The sequence below is a fragment of the Aquila chrysaetos genome, chromosome 25 (assembly GCF_900496995.4).
Source record: "Aquila chrysaetos chrysaetos chromosome 25, bAquChr1.4, whole genome shotgun sequence".
Classification (NCBI taxonomy): domain Eukaryota; kingdom Metazoa; phylum Chordata; class Aves; order Accipitriformes; family Accipitridae; genus Aquila; species Aquila chrysaetos.
In genome coordinates, this window is record NC_044028.1 from 14064067 (window position 1) to 14090000 (window position 25934).

At 40.9% G+C, this 25934-nt stretch overlaps 1 protein-coding gene across 4 annotated transcripts in view; it reads right to left on the reverse strand.

Moving 5' to 3' along the window:
* The window catches only part of ABAT (4-aminobutyrate aminotransferase), a 65817-nt gene that overhangs the window by 16509 nt on the left and 23374 nt on the right, over positions 1–25934 (reverse strand). For all 4 annotated transcript variants that reach the window (XM_030002429.2, XM_030002426.1, XM_030002428.1 and 1 more), the window contains exons 2-6: positions 20982–21110; positions 9387–9484; positions 8499–8528; positions 7809–7926; positions 1703–1752 (exon numbers count right to left, since the gene is read on the reverse strand). In XM_030002429.2, coding sequence (XP_029858289.1) covers positions 1703–1752; positions 7809–7926; positions 8499–8528; positions 9387–9484; positions 20982–21051 — 366 coding nt within the window. In that variant the 5' untranslated portion in view covers positions 21052–21110. The remainder of the gene's footprint in view (positions 1–1702; positions 1753–7808; positions 7927–8498; positions 8529–9386; positions 9485–20981; positions 21111–25934) is intronic.

The following is a 25934-nucleotide window of genomic DNA, read 5'->3' on the forward strand; positions in this document are numbered from 1 at the left end:
CTGCAGTGAGGTTTGCCCAAGTTCTGGGTCTTCGCAGCTCTCTGGCCTCGGCTCTGCAAAACTTCACTGCAAAACTGACATGCTGCCTACACCGTGCCCAGGCTAAAGCCTGCCAGAAATCCTAAGTGCGCAGTCAGGCGCAGACTAATAGGTTTAGTGCCACCCTCTCCACTCAATTAGTGCAGGTTTCAGAAATTGGAACAGGGTACCAATAACATCTCTGATGCTCATATGTGGGAGAGAGGCGTCCAGGTTGCACCATTCATTCTGGACTATGGAGACAGTTCCTTTTACTGCAGGCTTCTAGCTCGCAGACTGTTAACTTCCCTTTTCCAGTGGACAAATTAGCAACTGCCACCAGGCAACAGGTTTTTTTGGTTTTGTTCTTTTGTTGGTTTGGGTTTTTGGGGAGTTTTGTTTGTTTTTTAAATCTGACTTCGCCTACTGCTGCATTATTATTGTTATTCTCTCAGAAATAGTTTTTACAAGTTAACATAAGTATTTAGACATATTAGTGCTTCTGTAATACCCAGATCTGCCTTTTGAGAACTCCTGCATTTCTAGCCCTGGTGGTTTTTTTAAAAACTTTAAGTATTTTAGTTCTGGGGAAGGCAGAATTTCCCATCCTGAAGAAATGAGAACTCCATAAAGCAAATCAGCTCAGGGAACTCAAATGTTCCCTTCTCTGACGTGCTGGCTCAGGATTTACAGTCTGCTGGAGTGAGCCAGCAGGTTCTTTTGGAAGGGAAATGCAGGTATGAGAGGGAACTGGCCCACACTTGAGCTATGCCCTTGCAGGCAGCATGGACACCCGTTACTGGTTTGCAGAAACAGTGGCTCAAGTCACTAAAGACAGTACAACCAACAAATGTCTATTGATGTGCAGTGAAAAAACCAGTGAGCTCAATTTATCTATGTACTATATGCATAAGCTATTGTGCCAAAAAAAGTTACAATTTTAAAATTTGCACAAAATCATTATGGAATCCAAAACTTCTGTCCAAGCAGTAAAAAAATGAAGCTTCAAATAGAATGCAACTGTCTTTCAGTGATTTCCATAATTCAGGTTATTTCCAATCACTGTCAGTATACTGTTAGGGAAAACAGGAAGACGCTTTATTTAAGAATCAGTTACTCTGTTTTGAAATAATCCCGTCACTCTAGTCTAATGATTTTAATTTTTCAAGGACATGTCAGTGGTTTAGTCAACTTAGTACTTAGGAGATGGGAATCAGCCAGTACCCCTACACCTACACCCCACCCCCAAAAAAACCCCAAACCACCCAAGAAACCCAAAACACCCAAAGCATTCCAGACTTAAGGTGCCATTTTCATATTCAAAATACTATATTCTGTCGCAAGGACTTGTGCTTGCTTTCAGGCTCAAAAATCTTCACTCAACAACACTGCTCAAATAGTTAATTGGAAACACTGTGCTTGAACTATGATTTAAAACTGGCTGCAAACATATCAAGTGCTTGCATCTCCCAAATGTTTACTTCTTGTAAACCTTCACAGAGGTTTTGGTGTCTTCTTAAACACTACCAAGCTCTTTTCATCTAGTGAGAAATAAAGAAAGCAGATCCTATCATACTTTAAATTGAGTCATTAAGCATTCATTATCAGTTTAAGAAAAACTAAAAAAGACCGCCACAAGGAGGGAGAGGACTCCTTCAAGTACTTAATGTTTTAATTCACTTACTAAGTTCTGTGGCTGCTGTAGAAGCTTTATCAGAGAGGGATGGCTGTAACCTAATTAAAAAGAACAAACAAAGAAAACAGTTATTTGTCTGGTTTCAATAAATTAATGTAAAGCATAACCTAGAGAATAGCCTTAACTTAATGCTTGACTGTTTCTGTGTAAGTTGTATATGTTTTAACTACTAATAACAGAACTTCACAAGAAGTAGGACAAACCTCTCTTCTTTTACAAAATATATTATCTGGAACTTTGGTACAAATTTTGTGTCAGGCAATAGCAAAACATGTTTTAGTACTGAAAGTTAAAAATTGAACACGAAAATAAATGAACATGACATGGATCTTTTGCCTGATAGGGCCTGATTGAAGCATCACAGTTTCTACCAAGTACTGTGGGAGCGACATTATTAAATGCTTGCTCACTCTCCTTTCTAGGTTTCCCACATGTATTTGGTTTCTGTACAGTACACCGTGCAAACCTCTCCTCTTCCTCAATTAAGAGCAGACATCGCTTTCTGCCAGTGCAGCCCACAAGCCATTGTTTCTGTTAGTCACCGTTTAGCTGTGGTACTGAAGCATCTCCAGTTTCTCCTGCCTGAAGCTGGCTGCCTCCCGTTCTCGCTCACCGTAACCCTGGCCTGCTGAGCTTACGTGGCTCTCACTGAGCACTGACCACCCAGCACGCGTTTCAGAAACGGCTTCTGACCCTGAACCACACAGGGAAGCTCCCCAGGCAGCTGTGTGCATTTACAGTAGCTGGTGCTACACTTCTGGCCTCGTAGCAATTTCTACCCTCCTTGAATATCATACTGATTATTTCTAGCACAATAACAGAGGTTTTTTTTCACCCCACTGTGCTTTTTAACTGATTGGATTTTTCCTCATTGTAAAATCAACTTAGAAACATATATTCCCCCCTTTATGCTTTTCTTCCATGCAGTTCCCCAGTCTTTGGCAGCTGACCGTAAGAAATAAACAAGCAAAAATTCACATATTTACCGATTTCCCAAAGAAAGCTCATTTAGCAATTGTAATTTCAGTGCATTATAATGTGCTAACAAAACATCAGCAAAGGCTTTTTCTCCCTCAGCAGATACAGCCGGATGCTGCAGGGTAACCTTAGTAGCACAGCAGTGCCGTTCTCAGAGATGTTTTTTCATTGCTGATGCATGCAACGAGCACACGTTATGGCAGACCCAGCAGGGGTAAGCCCTGGGACACCAGCAGAATTTTGCCAATGGCTTGACAGCACTCCTTGACATCTCACAGTTGGATGGCATTTATCACCGCTATCCTCTACAATGATATCCAAACACTCTGTGCGCAAGATGCTGCCAAACTTGGTTTTGAGACGTGCACGCACTGGCCTCCACATTATCAGGTTTTCACATATATATACACTCATTTATTTGCATGCATGAAGATGCATATTCCAACCCTGCATACTGCAGATGTTCATGTGTGATCATTAACAATTCTACCAGAAGGAAGAGGCTGTCTACATAGATAGCCATATACTTAAAACTCATGGACTGATAAGCACCCAAATCTCTAACCCACCACAACCCATTAGTTATTCCAAGACACCTCTCTGGAAATCTTTCCTTCTCAGTCATAGATTTACATACCTCAGCTGTGCATCACCGTAAAAAAACCTGTTTGATAAATTGCTGTCTTGTTGTTGTGGTTTAACCCCAGCCAGCAACTAAGCACCACGCAGCTGCTCACTCACTCCCCCCGCACCCAGTGGGATGGGGGAGAAAATCGGGAAAAAGAAGCAAAACCCACGGGTTGAGATAAGAACAGTTTAATAGAACAGAAAAGAAGAAACGAATAATGATAATGATAACACTAATAAAATGACAACAGCAATAATGAAAGGATTGGAATGTACAAATGATGCGCAGTGCAATTGCTCACCACCCGCCAACCGGCACCCAGCTAGTCCCCCAGCGGCGATTCCCTGCCCCCACTTCCCAGTTCCTATACTGGATGTGATGTCCCATGGTATGGAATACCCTGTTGGCCAGTTTGGGTCAGCTGCCCTGGCTGTGTCCTGTGCCAACTTCTTGTGCCCCTCCAGCTTTCTCACTGGCTGGGCATGAGAAGCTGAAAAATCCTTGACATTAGTCTAAACACGACTTAGCAACAACTGAAAACATCAGTGTTATCAACATTCTTCACATACTGAACTCAAAACACAGCACCGTACCAGCTACTAGGAAGACAGTTAACTCTATCCCAGCTGAAACTAGGACACTTGTATTAAAGAAGGAGATTCTGCACTTTTCACTTTCTCTCATGACCAGCTTTTTTTCCCCTTCCCATTTTCCTTACTTTGACAAACTTTTATTTGGAAAAAGAGGCAACAATTTGTCCTTTTTACCCAGAAACATCAAGATACTAAGGATGCTGCAGGTTTAACGCAACGAAGGTGCTTAATTTATACCCATTGATGTTCTATGGGATAACTTGCTTGCTTACAGGTAAACCAATGTATCTGATGTAAAAAAAAAAAAAAAAAAAAAAGAGCTCAAAGGAGCCCAGAAAATTTCATTTTGAGCCTCATTTCTAATGTATGAAATGCCAAAGCCAGAGATTAATATCATCTTTTATATTCCTGTGTCGAAACAGTTGGAAACCTCATTTTCCCTACTGCTGAAGAAGTCAGACCACTCTAATTTTATTACAAAAACTTATCATGCCTCTGAACTCCTCATTCTAGTTGAATGACAATAGCCCTGATTATCCTGTCTGAGCAATGGAGCATTAGGCTACTGCATTAACAAATCAATTATAAATTCCATTTTTAATATTTTAGTTCAAAACAAGGAAATATCCAGATTGTTTTAACCACATGTCATGCCACAAAGAATCTGTTAAAATTATTATGAAGATAATGCAAGCAGTTATTTGGGACACAGACAACTATATCTGCATTGCATCTGCTGTCATGGGAAGAACTGTTGTTAGGCTAGAGGGAATGACACAGTTGAAAGCTGTGTTGCCGAGAGCTGCAGCTGTGGCTACCACTGAGAGCATCTCTGAGAGTATATCTAGTGTTTTGGAAATCTCCAAACTAAACCTTACAGAAGTTTGTTATAAATAGCTCCCATTGCTTAGGAAGCTTAACCATTAACTCTGGTATTGCTTGTAAAAACATGTAATTCTGATGCTGCTGTTAAGATGCATGAAGAATGCAGAGAACTTTGCATCTTCTCCTATGTAACACAAATTCAAGGCTTCTATTAGCCATAACTTACCCTTTTCCACCCACACAAGATGTCTCTCCTATTCTTTTCACTTCAGGCTGAGTGGCCTGGTCTTCCTCCTAACACTCCCTATTCTGCTGGTGCATCTTCAAACAGGGCCCAGTAAAAGAAGAGAGAATCCTTAAAGCCTGACTGTTTCTGAAAGAGTAGGTCTGTGTGTAGAAAGATACTGAACTGGTACATGGGTTCATAGTCATGAAATAACACCAGTAAGAACTAAATGGTTAAATAACTATTATATAACCATGGTAGACAAAGTCAAAAAGCTCTAGGCTGAGACAGCAAACAGACAGTAACTTGTTTCATTGCCTTGACCAACACAAGGGTTTGTAGATTTAAAAATCCACTCTCAAATACACGCCTATAAGAAGTGACAGAGCTGGCTCTTAAGAGAAGGGCACCTGCTTCATCACTCTTGCTGTGTGTCTAGATCAATGCGACAGGAAAGTACATGTCCTCCAGGCTCATGAATATGCCTGTCTGCAAAAGGAAAAAAACTGGAGGCTGCTAGAATAATGAGATGGAGAAAGCCCAATGAATCCATTTGAACTGAGCAGCAGGCTGCTGTCAATATCAAACTACACCTCTCCACATCTCTCCAAACAAAAACAGACCTTCCCAGCACTGGAAAACAGATTGTTTCATTTGCTGTTCCAGGATGTTTGCTAGTAAACACATCGATAGAATCTCCTCTTGCATTTGGCTCCATGGGGTTTCTAACTCTATTAGATTAGATACAGGTTTAAAGGAGCATTTTGTGCTACAACTTCCCCCAAAACACCTAAAAAACTGTTTTAATTTTTGTTTTTCAGCAAGAAACAGCCCAGAACATCTTTGCCAAGAGGTTTTTTTACACTTTAATTCTTATCTCTCTGCACAAGCACTTATTCCCTCTCAATCTCTGCTGATAAATATATTCTAGGGTAGCAGATCATTATTAAATCTTGGGGAGTCCTGACAGATTCATAAAAGGTTTTATAGGATTTACTTGCAGAGAGATAAGCACAGATGACTAGCCAGCATTTTGTGATCTTGTTTTGGTGTCCCAGTCTAGAACCCAATGCTGTCACCAAGCGGGACATTATTAGCAACCTCTGCAGCTTCAGATAGTCAGTCTCGTCATTCAGTACAACTTAAAAAAAATAAATTAATGCTGTGTGTTCAGTTAGATTTAGGTCAGCCTGTAAGTATTAAATTTCCATTTACTTCTTGTTGCTACACGTCATAAAGCCATTATCTGAGAAGGTGTATGAAGCACTGTACTGTAGTTCCTTCATGACTGAGCAACATGTCATTTAGGACAAAAAACCCCAGCTGATCCTCAAGAAGGCATTGACACACATGAAGGAGGAACTAGATGGCTTAGCTGAGGATCAGTTATAGGTACTGGAGTCTTATATCTATGTCACCAGTTTCAATCAACCAGAGAAAGTAAACTGCAGAAGCCCCTGCCCCTTTCTGCTCATTAAGAAAATATTTCCCCCCTAATACTTCAGTATTTTATACACAAAGACTGTATTAAGAGGTATGCTTGCACCATCAAGCACTACAAGGTCAGAAAGCCTCAGTGCACTGTCTGCACAATCTTAATTTCATTCTTTTGGAGCACGCACTGACTTTCCTTTGACTACATGACCATGCACTAGTTTCTCCAAATTAGCATTTCTTCTGTGAAGAATGGAAGGTCTTGAACACTAAATGCACTTCCTTTCCTAGAAACCTAAAATCCAATCCCATTTCAGTTAGATGAGCACTGGCATACAAGCATTGTGCTCCTTTGTCTCACCCCTATTTCTACATTATCGGTGACAAAGTTATTGCCGTGCAGACTCTGAAAGATAAAAAGTATCGAGAACTTGTGTTGATGAAAATAAGCTAGAAACATTGAAGAGTTCTGGAATGATTACGCATTTATTGAGGAGCTACACGAGAGCAAAAATACTAACTGTCTGCAAAGAAGATTGGAATAAATGAAAACACATTGCAGTCACAAGGTCTTAGATGCCAAAAATTTGGTAATGACCTGAACATCACTAAATTCTGTTTCCCAATAAAGGAGGCCTGTAGGGATGATTTTGAGTCATCTACCTTTTAAACTACCCCAGCACTTTGCTCATTTTGCTTCTGCAGAAATATATTTTTAAGCAACTGAGAGGAACCGTGGACAAGGAACAAACAAACTGAACACCTACTGAACCTATATTCCCTGCAGTTGGGGTCTGCATCTCTGCCTTGCTTCTTTTCCTTCTTGAAATGTTTCACAAAAAAATCCACCAACTTTCCCACGCACTTGACAAGTCCATTGTTTGGTCCCTCAGCCCAACTGACCTGCCACCTTTGCTTTCACTCAGCACCACAGTTCAGTGTTTGGTCTTGTTTCATCCTACTGGAGTCCACACGGCCAACTCCTTTTTTCAGTTCTTTTGAGATAGAAATGTTAACTAAAGCATATAATTTAATGTTAAAATGTTTAACCTATGTATGTTAATGTTTAAAACAGTAACATACTGTTCCAGAATCACAAAGTACACAAATCCAAGCAAACAAAGACAACCTCAATTGTGGAACTTGCATATTCAAATTAAGATTAATACTAGATCTTCCAGGTACCACTATGTACTTCAAGTGAGCTATAGCTATTGAATTTGTAGTTTCTTCAGCTATTCAAAACCACCACTACATAATACACAGCAGTGAGGTATACCCTGACTGCAACAAGGCAAACATTATGTCAGCTTTGTTTTTTTTAATCAACCAACTTCTCTGGTAGTGGCTGAGATGAGAAAACAACAGCTTGAGGACAAAGCAAAAAGTTTTGGTACCACTGTCTCCTACCTATTGGGATGGATGAAATCTGAGAGTAGAGATCCAGCATGCGATTGCCATCTACATCTACTAAGTAGTTCCCTCGGCTCTCTTCATAATTGCAAAAAAAGTGTACAGCTTCTGCATTCTTAAAAGAAAAAACAAACAATTAATGCTTTAAAAAGTAGCAGTGTGTAAGAAGGTCCAACTAACAGTTATACAACAAAATCTGATAAAAATATCTCATTATAAGATACAAAGACATATTCATTACATAGGAATTAACTGTAGAGCTATTTTTATAAAGAGGGACTGTGAAAAGGGCAAATATGCACTTTTTCTACAGAACTGAAGCACAGACTTTGAGGAATTGCTCATCTTGGGAAGGCAATATACACTTAGGTTGACATACTTTTAAGCTCAAGCTCAAATATACCTATGTTTTCACTGGCCACTTCATAACAACTCAAAAGGCACATAGGGTGTTTAAAGAAAAACCATCGATCCTACCAAATAATTCTGCAGTATTCAAAATATACTAAAAAAGATTCATTCAAATGCACGTATATACTATACATTATATACTCAGCGTGAAAACCCAGAGTCAGTGTTTCACATTTTTTTTTTGTATGGAAGTAAACATACAAAACAGGATTTTTAAAACAAGTTCTGAAAACACAGTATTAACACCCCCTAAATTCAGAAAACTTGACAAATTACCTGAATGCCATTCAGCTGCTTCATTAATTCCTGGAGAAAAAGGAACATCAAAGAGTCTCAGGTATGTAATTACCAAATACTGAAGAAGAACATATGTTTCTTTTTATGATCACATAAATCATATGCAAAACTTGCACTCCTATGTGCTTACCAGGCAACTCTACTTGCCACATTAACTTTCATAATGCATCTTGCAAATATTACAGTCAAAACTATTAACTGTGGCATGGAGAGCTACATGGGCTGCAAACACAGTTTAATTGTAAATCTCCAAAAAGAGAAAGCTGCCTCTTCTGTATTGATCCACTGAACTGAGAAAACAAGAGAGAAATCAGAAAATAAGAGAAGCCAGAGACACGCAGAAGGGATACTGGCACACTGGTTCTAGAAAGACAGCTTCTTCTTTTTTAAAAAAAAAAAAAAAAAAAAAAAAAAGAAAGAAAACAACAACATCCCCCCCCCGCCCAAAACACACCACACACATAAATACTGACTCTGCCAGAGTAAAACAATGTCCAGCAAAGTGAAACTCTTGCTTCATTTCAAAACCAAAGCATTATTTCACATCATAAAAAGCCAACTAAGCTTCTGTTTCACCAGCAGCACAAGTAACCAAGTCTGGTGAGATGTTTCATCAAACTGATGCTCTTTTGCTTTCAATTACTTCATACAGGAAGTTGGCAGTTGAGATTCAGATCTCTCTCTCAGAGAGGGGCATTTCATTCATGAGCTTTGCATTCTCAGCATCTTGATAAAAGTGGGCATAGACTGTTATGAAATGATGTTTATTCATATCAGATTTAAGCTTTGGAATGAAATTTGTTTTTTAGCAAGTTAAACACAGCTAAAGAAAAAAACCATAAAAGCTACTATGCTTTGGGAACTTACTCTAGATCGTGGTCCAGGAACTTCTGTCTTCATTAGAGGTCCATCATAATCAAAATCCACATCAATTTTAGCTGCAGCTTGACTGATATATCTATGTCCTGTAAGAAATCATGAAAACCTGAGTACAGACCATATTTTCTGTGCTCTCCTCTCAGAATAAATATGCATACCTTACCTGACTGAGAACACTTGACAGATGAGACCAATTACATTGCACTGTCTGAAGCGAACTAAATATCTCATCTTTGACAAGTGTTAAATAAAACTAATACCAATGAGGTGGCTTTAAAAAAAAAAAAAAATCAAGTGAAATGACAAGGCAACCCTAAAGAAACAGAGGCAAATCTTACTGTAAAGGACAGGAGGACTAAGAGCACATCTTTCCATCTCTGTTGCTGAGTCTGTCCATTACGCCTTGAGCAAGCCTTTGCCATAAATTCCCCACTCCTGTGCAGAGATGGTTTTGTTCACTGTCAGTAACAACTGAAAAGCCTGATAGAGTCCACAGGTAAAAACCATTGTGATGTTCTGCAACAGCTCAAAGAACACCATTTGGGAAAGATTTGTCTCAGAAAGGTAAATGGCTGTGTTTAAAATAAATTCAAAATCTCACATGAATCCAGCATCTTGCAATGCATCTCTGACATCTGGGTCAAAAATAGTGACAGGTTTTCCTCTGATCCTGCCTCTGACCTTGCTGTTCTTTATCTACGTGTGGAATTGGGGAATCATAATAAACTTGACATCTTAAGGAAACCAAAAGGCAAAAATCTCCTGTGCTTCGTCAGTAACAGGCTCTGCTTCCATTTCTGAAGTAACTGTTTCAAAATACAGGGTTTAGGCATACTTCATATAACAGAGACAGTTCTGGTAAGTGTATATTCCAAATATGTATGTATTCCATTAAGGGGATTACAGAATAATATGGGAATTGTACATTTGCAACAAAGGAAGTACAGACTCAAGAATTTTATCAAGGTGACCAGCAAGAGACTATGAGCTTGCTCTGTACACTGTGGTTAAACTGTTGAACCAAACTAATGTTTTTAACAATTACATTTTTGTCATGGAGCACCTGCAAGCCTCTACCCAGCACAATATCAACAACAAATTAATCTTAATACGCTTAACCTAGGGGTATCACGCTTGAAGCAGATCAACACCCGAAAGATGAGGGCATAACTTATTTTAGCCTGTGATAGACATTTTTAAGTTGGTGCAATTTGGATAGCCCAAAACGAAGATCCTTAGCTCTCCTCATCAGTGGAAAGCCAAGCTGCAGTTCAGAGTGCTCTTGCCTGGGGGAATTCAGAGCAGCGCAGCAGCACAGTTTAAAGTTACCGTTCACCAGCATTGCCCTACGCCAGGGCAGCACTGCCAGATGCTAAAATGATACAACACACCCCAATCCAGCAAAGTTCCAGAAAGGGAGACGCATGGGGAGGCAAGCCAGCACCCACGCACACAAAAAGCATCAGGGTGCAGCGCTGCCGCTGGGAAGCCCCTCTTGTGCTTCCATCCATAACCACCTCTCACTGCCAGAGTTTTCTTTCAGAAATGCACTAAAAATGGTTTTTGTTTGGAAACAACAGCTGTCAAATAAAACAAATATTTATCAAGGAGGTATACTATGGTATAATATGATACTGCTTGGCAGTGTTTTGAATACAGCCATTTGGCCAAAAAATGTCCAACAGTGATTCGAGAGTTTGCCTCAGTTTGTGTCAGCCCAAGTTGAGATGTCTCAAGCAAGCCTGATTTTGAGAAACTTTATGTGAAAAATCGCAGCCCTCTCTAACTGAGCACTTAAATTCACTGCTCATTTTGGGAAAACTTAGTCTGCAAAGATGATTATTCTCCTCAGCTTTAATTCCAAGTCCTTATATCTGAGATGCGTCAGTGCCTCTCCGCAAAGCTATTAATAGGTTTCATTTCAGCAACACCACTTCATTTTTGTGTCATTCTGTTTAGCGTTCATGTAAATTGGAGACAGCATGACAACTGCTCCACTGGAAAAAAAAAAAAGCTACTGCATATAAAAGATCAAAAGCTACACAATTCATAGCCAATAAAGCTGCAGATTTAGTAGACACACTATGAAGTCTAAAAGGGGAAAAGAGACCAAACTAACCCTTTTGTGCACCCTGCTCCTTCCCTGATGGAGATCACAGCAAACCAGCGGCAAACATTTCTCCTTCTCCTGTGTCCTCTTCTCTCCCTCCTCCCAGGCTCTAGGTGCTACTTGATATGATAAAGGGGAAAGCACCGAGAGAGGCACAGAATATATAGGACATTTTGGTAGTCAGCAGTAACGGGAAAGATATGGCCCAGCAGCATACTGAGAATTGTTTGACACAGCTGCGAATTTAAGACACAGGAACTGTAACCTGCATGCATGCTGCTCCTCCTCCTCCTCCTCCCCAGCCCTGCCTGGTGCTCTGCAGCCGAGACCCTGTGCCGCCACGTCCCCTCCGTCCATCTCCCAGAGTCCTCCCATCCGGAGCAGCAGCTTACCCAGGCACACTGCCTGCCTTAGTCTTTTTAACCGAGTTCTCATAAAAATGCACTTGTTCGGACAGCGATTAAAGATTTCCTCATCTGTTAACAACCAAGCCACTCCTGCAAGCATGCAAGATGCCTGACTGCCAGGCTCTACAACCGAGACCAATAGTCAAAGATTTCCCGGCCATCACCTGTGAGGTGTGGATAACATTTTATCTCTTTCACTTCCCTAAAGGACAATCTGTGAAGTATTTCAATAGATGAGGATTCTAAATTAAACACAAATTTTATTATTTCTCTAAGAAAGTTCTGTTGTGGATATTGCAAAGGCCACAGCCTCCCCTATGAAAACACACGTATTTACAGAGCTATACAACAGGGAATTCATTTAGAGAATATTTTACTGTTGTCCTAACTTGTTTAACATCACAAGACAAGAGGAGGTTGCTTCCATCAGCCAGGCTGTGTAACAAACAAAGACCAAAACTGGTCACCCTGCTTCATAGATCATCATCATCATCTTTTTGCAACTGTTTATGCCACAGCCTCTTTTGCACAGGTATGTTGAACTAGATATTTGCTAAGGGCACAGATGAGTGATTAAAAGCGAACAGTACTTTCCTGTGCAGTGCTGCACTAATTCACACTGGCATAGCTCGTGTCCATCAACAGACAGGTTTTCATAGACAGCAAAGATTGGTCAAGTGAAACTAAAACATACAGGTCTTCCCAGAAGAAGAGTTGATTTAAAGATCATTTTTATCAAATTAGTAATGTTGGTCAATTTGTGGGACATTACTTTTTTTTAAACAACAGCTTCAGGAGCAGCTTATCCAAACCACTATCATTTTTCAATAAGTCTCCAAACTAAAGCCATCTAAAAAATGAGCAACACAAGTGACAAGTTTCCCTTCATTTGCTTGTTATCTCCTAAAGCACGCTACACGTCATCACGCTCTACAAGCAATTTCTAGGCTGATTCACTAATACAAATTTAATTTTATATACTTGTTTTCAGGAGCCCACAGAGTATCTCATTTTACTAACACCAGTATAATGGCAGCTATACTGATTTATTATTGATCCTTACACTTGTCAAAGAGTTGTTCCATCACCTAGCTCAGGCAAACACTATGGTTTGAATTTGAAGGAACAGCTTGCCATAAATAAAGTGAAAATGCCCTGTGTTACCAGATCATAGGATTTTGAAAAGTGTGGGGGTTTCTTCTTCCCCTTAGGTAGAGGATGAAGAATACAGGCTAGAACAAAACCCTCAAAAACCCCAAACCTCAACATACTAAAAAAGCCTTTGATAGCAAAAGCTAAAACCAAAGTGGAGTTAATCTTCAAACTTTTTATTTTTTAATGAAGCTCTTCTCCCTTTGATAGTATAACATAAATGATTGGCACGAACTCACAGAATTTCTAGCAAGGTCAACAGATTTATTCCAAATAGCCCACTTCACTACTCATCAGATATGCATACTTGTTCACAGGGTTGGTTAAAAATAAACGAAACAACCCAAATTTTAAGAACACAAAAACATGGTTACCCTGCTTCCCCTCTTTTAACTCTTTTTTTTCTTCCCCTACTCTTATTCAAGTAAACTGGGACTCTGATCAGAAATTTTAATGACAGTCTAAATGGCCGGCTCCTACAAAAAGCTCAGTCTCTGTGTGACTTATATTGGCACACACAGGTTGTGCAAGTCACTGACAGTCACATGTAAAGAGCTCTCCTCATCTAAGAGCATCTTAACAGCAAGAAAACAAACTTCAGCCACATGGCTGAAGACTCTTGAAGCCTAGTGCTACCTCGGTGCCCAGGGACCTGTCCAAACGCTCATAAAATGAAACGAAAGGAAGCACAGCGGTTTTTACTCGCTAAGGACTCGCGCTCTGCTTAACGCTGCAGAATTTAACAGAGAGGTTTGCCACAGCACTGCTCACCTTCAGACGGCCCGTTTCATTACAGTCTCAGAGGCTGCCTTTATCGTACAGGCAAAACCTGGAGCTCAGACTGCTCTCAAAAGGCACCGACGTCAGAGCCCCGGTGAAGGGCGGTCTGGCCATCCCCTGCACGAAGACTCACCAGCTTTCCGGCATCCCTCGCGCTGGATACTCTGCAACGCTTTGTCCTCAGGCCCCGAGTAACTGCAGGGCACGGGTGCTGCCTCTTGCTTCCAGGCGCCCAAGGCCCCGCACGCAGAGCACAGCTCCGGGAGGCGGCTCGCTCTCCTGCAAAGGCTTTTCCAAGCACTCGGACACTGTGTGACGGACGGCCGCATCAATACTTGCTTTGTTTTGCCTGGAAGAGGATTTCAACCCAGAGACCGTGCTCTGTCTCTCTTGCTTCCCCCCAACCCAAGTATCAGTATCACGTTCTCCTCACGATGCGAGTAAATGCAAGTAAATCAGATCGCTCGCTGTAGTTTCATCCCCTAGTGAACTACAGCGTCCTCTGCTCAGCTGGCATTTCTGGCTTGAAGGTACTCAATGTACTTTACAACTTAGCCCAAATTATTCCTGTTTGACTTTTTAATATCAGCTTACCCTGCAACAGAAACCCTGAAGTCACCCCGTAACTCAGGCTACTCCACTTTGATACTTACGAGTTTAGACATTTGCACGTCAGGTCTTGGTTTTGAACACTGACTGTACTTTGCCTCTCCAAAGGACGGTAGAGATGGGACAGATAAAAACTGAGATTCTCATTATGTCTGAGCAAGGTATTTTCAAGAATTAAGAATCCCTGGTGGCTGGTCCTTCAGTGAACTAACAGCATTACCTTTGTAATAAAAGATCTAGAATACAGAAAATGCCACAAAGGTCAAGTGAGAACAGTATTTCCCCAAATGGGGGAGCTGAAACCCTCCAACAAATCTCCACAGTGTGTATGTTTATTATGACTGCGTCACTGATGGACTGACAGCATATGCACGTGATAACCTGTCACTGTTGATACTGATGTACCTGTACTGCTCTAACTCGTCCATGGAGGCAGCCTGATGCCTGTGTGGCTTTTTTATTTTAAAATTTCTTCAAAAGAAAAGATGGAAGCTCAACAAAAATATATTATTGGCCTAAACATCCTCACAGATTTATTTTTTTAAACAATATAATTTTATGTTAATATTCTTAAATGCATATTGCACTATAACTTGTATGTACCTAGATGTTTCATTAAAGTTATGCTCTTGAGCCAATGGACCAAGTCAGTCCATTGACTTTCTGTTGAGGTCTATGATCAAACTGCAATAGAAAAAGGGTTTCTTGTGTTACGTTAGCTTAACTTAAGAACAGGACCAAATGACATGACCTCAGTTCTCATCTTAAAAGTGTGTAGAGGTAATGGGCTACAGCAGAGTGTCTGTCTCTGAAGCAGCATTAGGAAAGCTCTTAAATTACATTTAGCTAATATGACCGAGAACAGCACCCTTTTTTCCTTGGTAAACAAAGCTGTCCCTTCACATCATGGCAAAAATCAAAAAACAAACGTATGTACTATTAATGAACCTAATTATCAGAGAGCACATCAGCTGAACGATTTGCAGAGAATTTCCTACCCATGCCATTTAAAGAGGTTGGGTACGATAAGTTAAATTCTACTTTTGTTGCTTCTTGCAAAGAAGCTTCTTCTCAAAGCTCTATGCAAGACACCTCGTCTTTCTAAACACTTGCGTAACATCAGCAAATTATCAAATCCTTCCTTTTCATCTAACAGGATGTCAAAATTTGCTAGCAGACAGAAAAGCTCGTTTTCCAACTTCTCTTTTCCATGCTACCCTCATCACTCACCAGGTGTCTCACTCAGCAATTTTTAACAAAGTACCACATTGCTATAGCAACATAATTAATATAAGTACACCCTTCTAACGTTTTGTGATGTTGGTAGTCACAAACAGCACTACTGTTAGCAGGTCTCTGTGCTAAGGAGTGATCTCTGCTAGCAAGAGCTAGGTTCAACACAGGGCTAGAAAGAAAGTGCTTAAACCTCTGATATGTTTGACCACAAATAACACTCACATAAACACAGTTCCTGAGTGTACAACAACTGGATATTACCTGGGAGAAACTCCAGTGGAGGCACTGAAATTACATCAGCGTAATTAAGAGAAGGAACTACTCCAAGGAAAAAAACCAAAAGAAGATAAGTGAAAATAAATGCTGGCATACCAGATCTCTCAAATGCAAGTGTTTTGCTGTGAAAGAGTATAAAGTGAATGCTCTCCAGTCCCCAAGGAGGCACATTACATGTGCCATAGCACCGCTGCCCTCTGCAAGTGCAGAAACGCAATCTCTCTTACATGCCTTTAACTTCCACTCCATCGTGTCTATCAAATCACCTTCCAGACAGAATTTTTAGAGCGTGGAGGCCCTGACAGCCAAAAGTAGGAGGACTGCGATTTCCCCCAAGTCCTCTTTTAGGTGCTGGAAGTAGAATCTGTTACTAACAGATCTTGAAACGAAATGGCAAAAGGCCAGGCTAGCTAGAGATGTTTGGAAAACGAACATCGCTGTTGCATAATATTGTGAAAACTGAGCTTGCTATTTACAGAGTGCTTACGCTCTAAGATCAGAAGCTCTTCCACATGAGATTGTCTGTGTTTCAGTACTCCCACATACACACTGGAGATTTTATTGGAACAGGATTCTCCAAAGACGAATTAAAAATCCGATACCAAACAGGCCGTACAGAAGTGGAAGCTCCTGTAAGAAAGAGTAAGTACAGTTCCCCCTCCCGATCACAGCATAATCCCAAATCAACTCTTCAGCAGAGTTACAGGAGCATCCAACTGCTGGTTTTCTTGTGATCTGAATCAGTCATAACATCCTTCCTCGCTTGCAGCACAACAGACCAGAGTTAACAGCTACGAGAGCTCATCAGGACACCTCTAGAGATGAAGAGCCACAAGGAAGGCCCAGGTGGGAAAACACAGCCAGCATTGCCACAGCCACCTTTTGTGGCACAGAAAGAACAAGAAAATTAGGTAGGAACATCAAAGGCCTTACATTCATTCAAGCAACTGAGAACTGAAGTCCAAGCTTAGCCTTGTAGCAGAGCCTCCTTCCAACAACAGGTTTTTATACAAAGATTTTTATATATCTCAGCTTTTTGTGGGAACGTTTGGTCAGACTGAAAAGTAAAGGTTCCTCAGTCCAGTGGGAGAGGTTGCACTCGAGAGCCACCAATGGCCAGTTCCCAGGGCATCAGCTGAAGGTGTCCTCAAGTCTGTGTTCTCTACAAGGCAGGGAAGGGAATTGATCCTTGCTTCTCACACACATCCCTTACACATATCCAGGTTGTTCTCTCTGATTTCCTAGGGAAGCTCCTAATGTACAAACTGAACTAAAAAAGAGTAGAAAGTCTTAGCAAGGATTAATACTGGAGACAAAAGTAGGACTGAGAGTAAATCTTTCTCATGGCTTTCCAGCCTCCTTCTGGTAACTGTGATGGGGACAAGTCAATAATTAATATGAACATCTCTCAAACTTTACTGCAGCACACCTGTGAGATAAAACATTATTATGCTCTGTAGAGAGACAGGAAGCAGACTGAGACAGGTGAAGTACAGCCTCAATTGTAGTTAGTCCATTTAGGGCACTGCAATAAAACTGCAGAGAATCTGGAGGAAAAAAACTGGACCTACAAGGAGAGACTGAAACAGTATTTAGACCAGTTGAGAAAAAAGTATGAGGTCTTGGGGGATGTAATAGGTTTCAAATACATAAAAGGCTGCTGCAAATTGAAAATAAACATTCCAGCTTCCAGGTCCTTTGAGGGCAGGGCAAATAGTAAGGATCTGATTTTTTTTCCTGTTTTGAAACTTAGGTTAAATATTAGAAAAAAGTTTTAAAGGTACGGTCAGTTCAGCAATACAACAGATTGCCTAGGGAAGCTGCAGAAGCTGCACTGCTAGGGGCCTTTAAGAACAGGTCAGCATCCTAGAAGGGGATGGGCATCGACTAAAAAAAATTGATGCTACCTTAAGGCAGAAGATTGACCTTTCGGCATGCTGTCCAGTTCAAGATTTAAAGACAAATTCAACCCCTTAGGGTTATCAGTAGGAAACTGAACCTAGATCTCTGGAGTCCCAGCCTGTCCTCATAATTATGGTACTACCCTACCAGCTAACAACCAACTGCGCCTTTATCTGCCTCCGAAGCATGGAAATGGAACAGCTTTCCTACTACATTGGCACAGCTGATAAAACCAGAGCTTGCAGAAGCAGAATAAGTATTTACATTCAGACTATCAGTTGTGATCACCTTGCAGCACACCAGGCTGACAGTAGCAACAGAACTCAATTCAGGTAAGACACAACACTGAGGTACGTCGTCATTTCTCCAACATGAGTCGCCTCTCCCGGATTTGCCTGGCCATTATCATCCTGACAGCACTATGCATGAGTCTTTGTAAAAAAAGATTAGGCTACCTACTCAGTCTATTGTCATTCTTCTGCCACCCTTCAAATTGTAGTGAACTTTATCTTCAAGGCCAAACTATCAAGTAGATCAAATACATAAGGAAAATAAAACCATACCTGATTAATGCTTATCTTTAAGGAAGGTGTAAGGACTCCAAATACTTTCAGGGTTCACATTTTTGGGGAAGATTTAAGTTGCATATTACTTTCATATGTTTTGCTTACCTTTTGCATTTTGATGAACTCACAATATTTTCATTTTCCCTTTCTAGTTAGCTTGCCACAGGCTAGCACTGTTAGTAATGAGAACGCTACAAGCAATGGTTAAGTAAAAAAAAATTCTCCAACCAGATGCTTATCTCTTGTCCCAAGTTCCTTAAAAGATTGAGGGCCTAAAATCCATCTTAATTAGAATTAAACACTAGCCCCCACGTACAACTAGAGAAAAGGTTCCTAGAAATATTTTGATTCATATAAAGCTTAGTTACCTTTGTTCCCACGTGTTTTACAACAGTGAATGTGCTTCTAATTCTTTGCTGCAGCAAATGCAAACTTGCCAACATCCTTCCTTTCCACATGCCCCTTTTTTGTCAGTAACCAGCTTATTTCATGCTCAGGGCCTGCACAATGCTAACTCCCACATTTGCTTTAAAAATCAGAAATAATCAAGGATGAAAAAATCTCTTTCTGTAAATAAATTTATCATAGATTCAAGCTGAACAGGATTATTGTGCTTAATGCACACACACAACTGAAACATGACAGCCCACAGACATAGAGACTTCTACCAAGAGGCAATCTATTCTCTCCTCCTCTCCACCTCCATCCCCCCTTTGCAAACCCTGTCATTTCAGTACCCACAGAAAGAAATTAACAGACCAAATGGCACCACAGGATTTTTGTGGGAGTAATGTACAAGTCTCTTTTTTAGTCTATAAAGCTCTGAACTTGAGTGCTCAAAAATACCTTGGAGGAAAGCACTCTGGAGCAGAGAGCTCCTGGATGTCGCCCTCAGCATTTCCCTAAAAACCAGCAGAGACTGGCGGCACTGCAACCTTAGCTGGGACTCACCAGGAAAATGGCCTGAAGCTCTAATTTTTGCTACAAGTGTCAGTCTTCTGCCTATTCTGTCAGCCAGGAATGTTGCAAGCTAAAATACTGCCAGGATACTGCCAGGATAGTGCCAGTTTCTTCTAGTGCAGGGTTCTCCTCTTGCTCCATCTTTTCTAATCTCTGGACAGACACACAAAGCATTCAGTCCCAAAGGCCACAGGTCTGTTACACAACCTGCAGCCAGGTCCCTCTATTCTTTGCTTCAATAGTTTAGCAGGTTTTCCCACTTACAAGTTTCCTGAAAGCAAGGATGGATTAATGGAGCCTAGAGTTGCTTTCCTTTCTTGTTGAAGATCTACACCCCCTCATTGCAACGGTGAGAAAGGAAGAATGAGTTAGTGCATCTGCTCTCCAGCGACCTCAAGTATCTTGCACAACTGCAATATATTTGTCTTTGTGGTTGGGAAGCAGCATAGGAGTGTGCAAGACACTGGGAAGGACAGGGAGCATTAAGTGATACTGAGATGACAGATTAGCTCAAAGGACTGACAACTAACGAAGGCCTGGTTGCTGCAAGCACTTTCCATTGTCCACTATCGACCAAACGATCACTGCTCTTGCACAGCGCAGATAATCAGTGCGTCACTCCCATAAATAGAAGTGCATCCTGTACTGAAACACTGACCTAATACTTTTCCAATAGTTACAAGACCTGACTTTGTGTTCTTTAGCCAAAGGTCAGCTGCTCCCCAAAGTGTATTATTTAAAAGGAAATCAATCATGCTTAAGTTTCTGAGCAAATGGAAGCGTTCTGTGTTTGCCTGGCAGTGGCAGAAGGAGCACAATGGCACTGCAGAAGAAGGGCTGGAGAAGAAAAGAAACATTAATATTTACTCGGTCACAGAAGCTGTTCAGCCATACTGTATTCAGTATAACAGCACACAAAATGGATGCCAGATCTTAGATTCTACACTGCTTTGTCCAACAAAGCCAACAGAAATTTATTTTTTATATATATTTCACAGAGATTGCAGGTTTAATATAGACATACACATGCCAAATTACAAGCTGTGGCCAAGCAAGAACTTGCCATTATACACTTAGGAGAAAGTAGTTTGATGCCATGTGGTAGGTTTATTTCACACTAGAGCTAACTCCAAGCAGAAACACACATCCCCAGTGAGGGCCATCTCTTCATGTCAGTCACACAAAACCTCTCCAAAGGGAAGACTGGCGGGGTCTTCTGGGGGGCTACGTAGCACAAAGACAAAAAACAGTTGATTTTGATGGATGGTTGTTTCATCTCTGCACCACGTAGCATCAGAAAGCAAGAGCAGAGTTCCAAGGGCTGAAGAGCTTTGTTTCAGGTAGCATGTTTACAGTGCACATTATTAACTAAATGAGTTCTTGTTTGCAGAATAAAAAAAACCCACAGCACCTTTGTGGGCCACTTCTGGACTACAACTGCATCATTATCTAAGATGCAGAACAACATATTCTTCAAGTTTTGAAAGATTCAACATCTAGTAGTGTTCAAACTGGAATTTTGTCCACTAGCGTAAAGTGAATGCTCACCAAATACAAAGCAAGAAAATACAAAAAAACCACTTACCAAATACAAGCAGTCTGGAGTTTTGCTGCAGGCAACAGGTCAGCTGTCGACTAAGCAACATTGATGCCATTTTACCTTTTCTTTACTCAAAAAGACTCAATCTTGAGAGATTTCTTGCTGGCTGACGTTCTGAAAAAAAGAAACGCGTACACTTATTCATGTCCCTGTGGATGCAGCCACTATTACTGTGTCATTCGTTTCAATTTCCACTTTCACTAATTTAAATCCAAAGAAACTGAAAGCATGCTTTGATGGATTAATGCTGACGTTCAGAGCAGTCTCAGGATTGAGACCCAAGGCTGATGCTAGGTCTTGTTGAGGCAAATGACTTCTAGGCTAAATCTGTATCTCCCAGCTTTAGCAGGGCCAGGGGTAAAGATCATTACCTGTCTTCCCTTGCTCCTCTTCTCTACTTTCTCTATGTATGTGGACTACATTGAACTTTAAAAAAAATTGTTTCCAGTCAGTCTCTCAAGCCAATCTGTTATTTTGATTCAACCTAAGTTTTTGAGAAAAATCTCATCTAATACAAAAAGACAGCAAGACAAATGTTAGGAAAGAAAAGAAAAATCAATCCCCTGAAAAAACAATTAATCACATCTCTATGAATAGAGACTGTGATAGCTGGGATTGTTCAGCCTGAAGAAAGCTCAGGTTGCATCCCATCAATGTGTAATAAATACCTGACGGGCGGGCGTAAAGAAGGAGCCAGGGTCTTCTCAGTGGTGTCCAGTGACTGGGTAAGAGGCAATGGGCACAAACTGAAATACAGTAAGCTCCATCTAACATAGAAAAACTCTGGACAGATCACCCAGAGAGGGTGTGGAATCACCATACTTGGAGATATTCAAAACCCAACTGGACATGGACCTGAGCAGCCCGCTTTAGGTGGCCCTGCTTGAGCAGGATGGTTGGACCAGATGGCCTCCAGAGGTCCCTTCCAACCTCAGCTATTCTGTGATTCTACCTCAGCTAGTTAAATATAAATGACCTTGTAAAGTCAAGTAGCACAAATGATAATATGACTCCTTTTTGACTCTGGATCACCTGTGCAGAAAGCCTGGCTGGAAGTCATAAATAGGTAAAGCAGATCATTGAATTATTATCCAGGATACAGGTTAAATTCAAACTTTACGCTTAGAATTGTGGTACCCTGTGTTCTATGTAGAACACTAGAGGCCTTCTTTGCCTGTACAGAGACTACGTTGGCATTTTTCACCTCACTGGATGTCCCTCCACACCCTCAGTGGGTGTAGACCGTCTAGCAGCAATGGACCGAGGCTTGCAGTCCAAATGAAATGTCACTATTACCTGTAAACCTCCTGGAAAGAACTCTATTTAACAAATACACTCTGAGAATGGAGCTGATCTTCCAGCAGAAAGAGATCACAGCTTACTGCTTACATCATTTCTATGCCATCAATAAAATACGCAAATAGATGTTGGCGACCAGATGCAGGGAAGCATTTGATCTATTGCTGCCAGGATAGGAAGTATCTCTTACCCAAGACTAATATATCAGAAATTTAATTTCTGTATTGTCTTTAGCCAAGATACCATTTGCTTTCCTTCATTCTCGAGCTTTTTCAAAATTGGCAAAAGAAAACAAAAAACTCCTTGCCTACAGAGATCTATTAATTCACGGACCTATTAATACTTAGGTACAAAGAAAATTCCCTGTGCCTTCCCAGACAACTGACGTAGCACTTAGTTTCACTTAGTTTGCTCTGAGTTCAATTTAAAATTCAAGGTATTTTGAAATCTGCCACGGTGAGCAAACACTTGCACAACATTTGTGCGCACACTGGAAAAAGCTAGATTAAGGTAAGGTTTTGGGTCAGAAGTGTAAAGGGAACTAGTTACATTTTTTCAGAAAAGAGTAACTTCACTTATAAGACAGGATTAATTTAATTATTTTTTTTCACCCTCAGCTTTTTTCTTTATTTGTGCTAACTTTTGCATAATCAATGCATAAAGAAATATCCCAATACCATAAATTTCTTATCTCAGGACCATCCTCTAGCAAAAAACAAATGCAAGTCTAAGTCAGTGAGACTACCACTGTGGAAAAAAAGCTGTTAAAGGCTGAATCAGCCCAGCATCTCTCACAATGAATAACCACCTTGATTGATGTCCTTTCTTCAAAGCTATTTATCTGGTCTGTATCTACAATTCCCTCCTTAAATTTGCTCTGCAAAGTATTACTTTCTAAAAGTCTCTAGGAGTCTGTTAAAAGCTAACATGAACATAGCTTTGCAGGAACTGACAAATGGAGCAGTGCAAACCTACCTAAGGCAGAAGGCTAAAACAACCCACCGAGGTTTGCTTTGTCATTCTAACCTCCTTCAATCATCTCCCGTGGGTGTTTTGCTACCAGCTGACTAATCTACCTTCCCCACAATGATGAGATGCCTCTTCACATACAAATCAAACATACCTTCCAGTCACGCTACATGGTTGTACCCACCAGTGTCCAGGTTTCCCTTCAGCGGTACCTACTCTTCCTTCCCTAGGTGAACCACTCCTACATCTTTGCTCCCAGAATGTTATTTTGTCCTTTACTTACATCTGCCGTTTATCTTAAGTCCTTTAATAGTTAAAATACAGTATTCATAAAAGGGTCAAAAATATATTTGGAAATGGTACTGGCTTTCTGAAATACTCGTAGAAAAAAATTATTGCAAGAGGTTTAAAAATAAAGTAGCTTAGCCCTAATTTTCCTTGACAGTTGTTATATAAAATGTTTTACCATTTTCCAGTCCAGAGTCAGAATAAATCATGTAATATCAGATGTGAGTATAACTAAAATCAACTACTTCTCCATCTCCATTATGCACACATATTCTCACAGGAGATCAGCTGATGTGATTGGTATAGTTGTCTAAGCACATGTTATTTGCTTATCATAATAACCAATTGAAATTTGCCTCCATAATTCATCTCTTGATCAATTCCCACCAGCCTAGCTTGTTCTAGCACTGCAAGCAGCAGTGGCACAGTTTGCAAGCCAGCAGAAATCAGCTCTCGTGCACGTGTCAAAACTGCAGCAAAGCCACGCTCCATCACTGCTGCTGCTTTGGAGCAACTGCGTACAGTTTCAGATTCTTTAAAATCTAGGCAAAATACATCCACCAATTTCAGATATCAGACTGTAAAGGGGATATGAAGGACAATGTCTGGATTAGATTTGTGATTAAATGCTAGCTACCTTAGACCTCAAAGAAATGAGACTCTTCCAGAAAAAGAGATTCATAATAGTCTTCTCTAAATATTTTTCCTCTAATGGCAACTGCCTGAGCTGGAGAAGGCCATCATTACAGATGACTGTACAAAACAGCTATTCTGAAATGAATGTTCAATGCATTAATTTTGCAGATATATTTGCAAATATATTTGCATATATTTTTGTATGGAATTTTGCATTACGTAAACACATGCATTCGCAAATACAGCTTAAGTCATAGTCACAAGAAAAATTATTTTCAAAGCAGAAGCTCAGTACAGTTTATGGAGCACATGAAACATAAGGATACGTGGACTTTTTAAATGCACACTGTGAAATTGGTTGTATTTTTTTAAACAGCAGCTCTTAAAATTCTGTACTGAGTGATTATTTCTGACAGGCAAAATTAGTTACTAGGAACGACAACAGTAATTCAATGCAGCAGCAGAAACCTATTGTGAACTATAAAGACACACTGTTTCTGTGAGCTAACAAGATTATGTTTCTTAGGTGGAACCCCTGGAAAAATAAAAAAAAATATTAGAGAGGGACCCCAGCATTCAGGGGCACTCGATCCCGATACAGGAGTGAAAATATACAAACTAGGAGTTCATATAGCATTCTCGCTTGCTAGCAGAGAAGCTAATGCAGCATGACGTCTGGGTTTCAGGCTGCAGCTTGCAAAAACCTGCCTCTGAAAGCATCCTCGGGATAGATGCAAAGGTAAGAGGTGAAACAGAGGCACTGCAAGACACCGACGAAGAGTCAGCACTGCAGATTTGCATCTCTTTCTTGCAATTCATGCGAAAGACACAGAAGCCTGTTTTATATTCATGGGGGCACATTCATCTGTCCTTCAGCAGCTCCAAACCCATTTAACCAGGAACAATTAAGTGGTTTTGAAACAGCAGCACAAGCTGCACACGGCAATTACTCCACAAGTCTTCACAATATGTATTTGGGGAGCAGGACGTAAAGCCAAATTCATTGCTTTCTTGCTGTACTCCTCTGCTTGACTTTTCTGTGATGCACAGCAGCCAGGGGATTGTCATGCTACACGTTAACTGTGAAATTTAAAACATCTCAAACTATCTTTTAGTCCTGTTTGCTCGGATCCATCCCGATACGAAAACAGCACCAGGCTCGCTCCGTGCGCGGCGCAGGGTCAGCAGCCCGAGGCCCTGAAGCTCTGCCAGCCCGCAGGCAGCGGGCGGCCGGTCCCCTCTGCGGAGAGCCCACTGGCAGCACCAGCGTTAGCCTGAAAGCAAAACCACCCTTTCCATACCCCAGCCTGCCCTGGCATCCCGGAGGTGAGCTGGTACAGACGGTTTGCAAGGAGGGTGTTTCTCAAAGAGGTGAGAAGGCTCTTCAGTTCACAGCTCAGCATGCTTTGACACCCCATTTTCCGCATATGTTTTTAACAGTGGGAGAAACTGCAAACTGGGAGACCAAGTCAGCTGTGGTTCCTGTGACTACAACAAAAGAACAATGTTGGGAAGCCTGGCAGTACTCAAGTAGCCGTGCTAGAAGTGGGAATACACTGCAAAGCTGATTTTCTTTTGGAATTAGAAGTTAATTTCCTTGGCTTTACAGGATAGGGAGTTCAACTACTGTTACAAAGAACCACAATATGGTAATGCATTAGTGGTCCAGTTTTTTGTGTTTTTATCTTCCATGAGCTCTCATTTCTCCTCTTCTAACCTCCACAATGCTCCCACACTTGCACATCA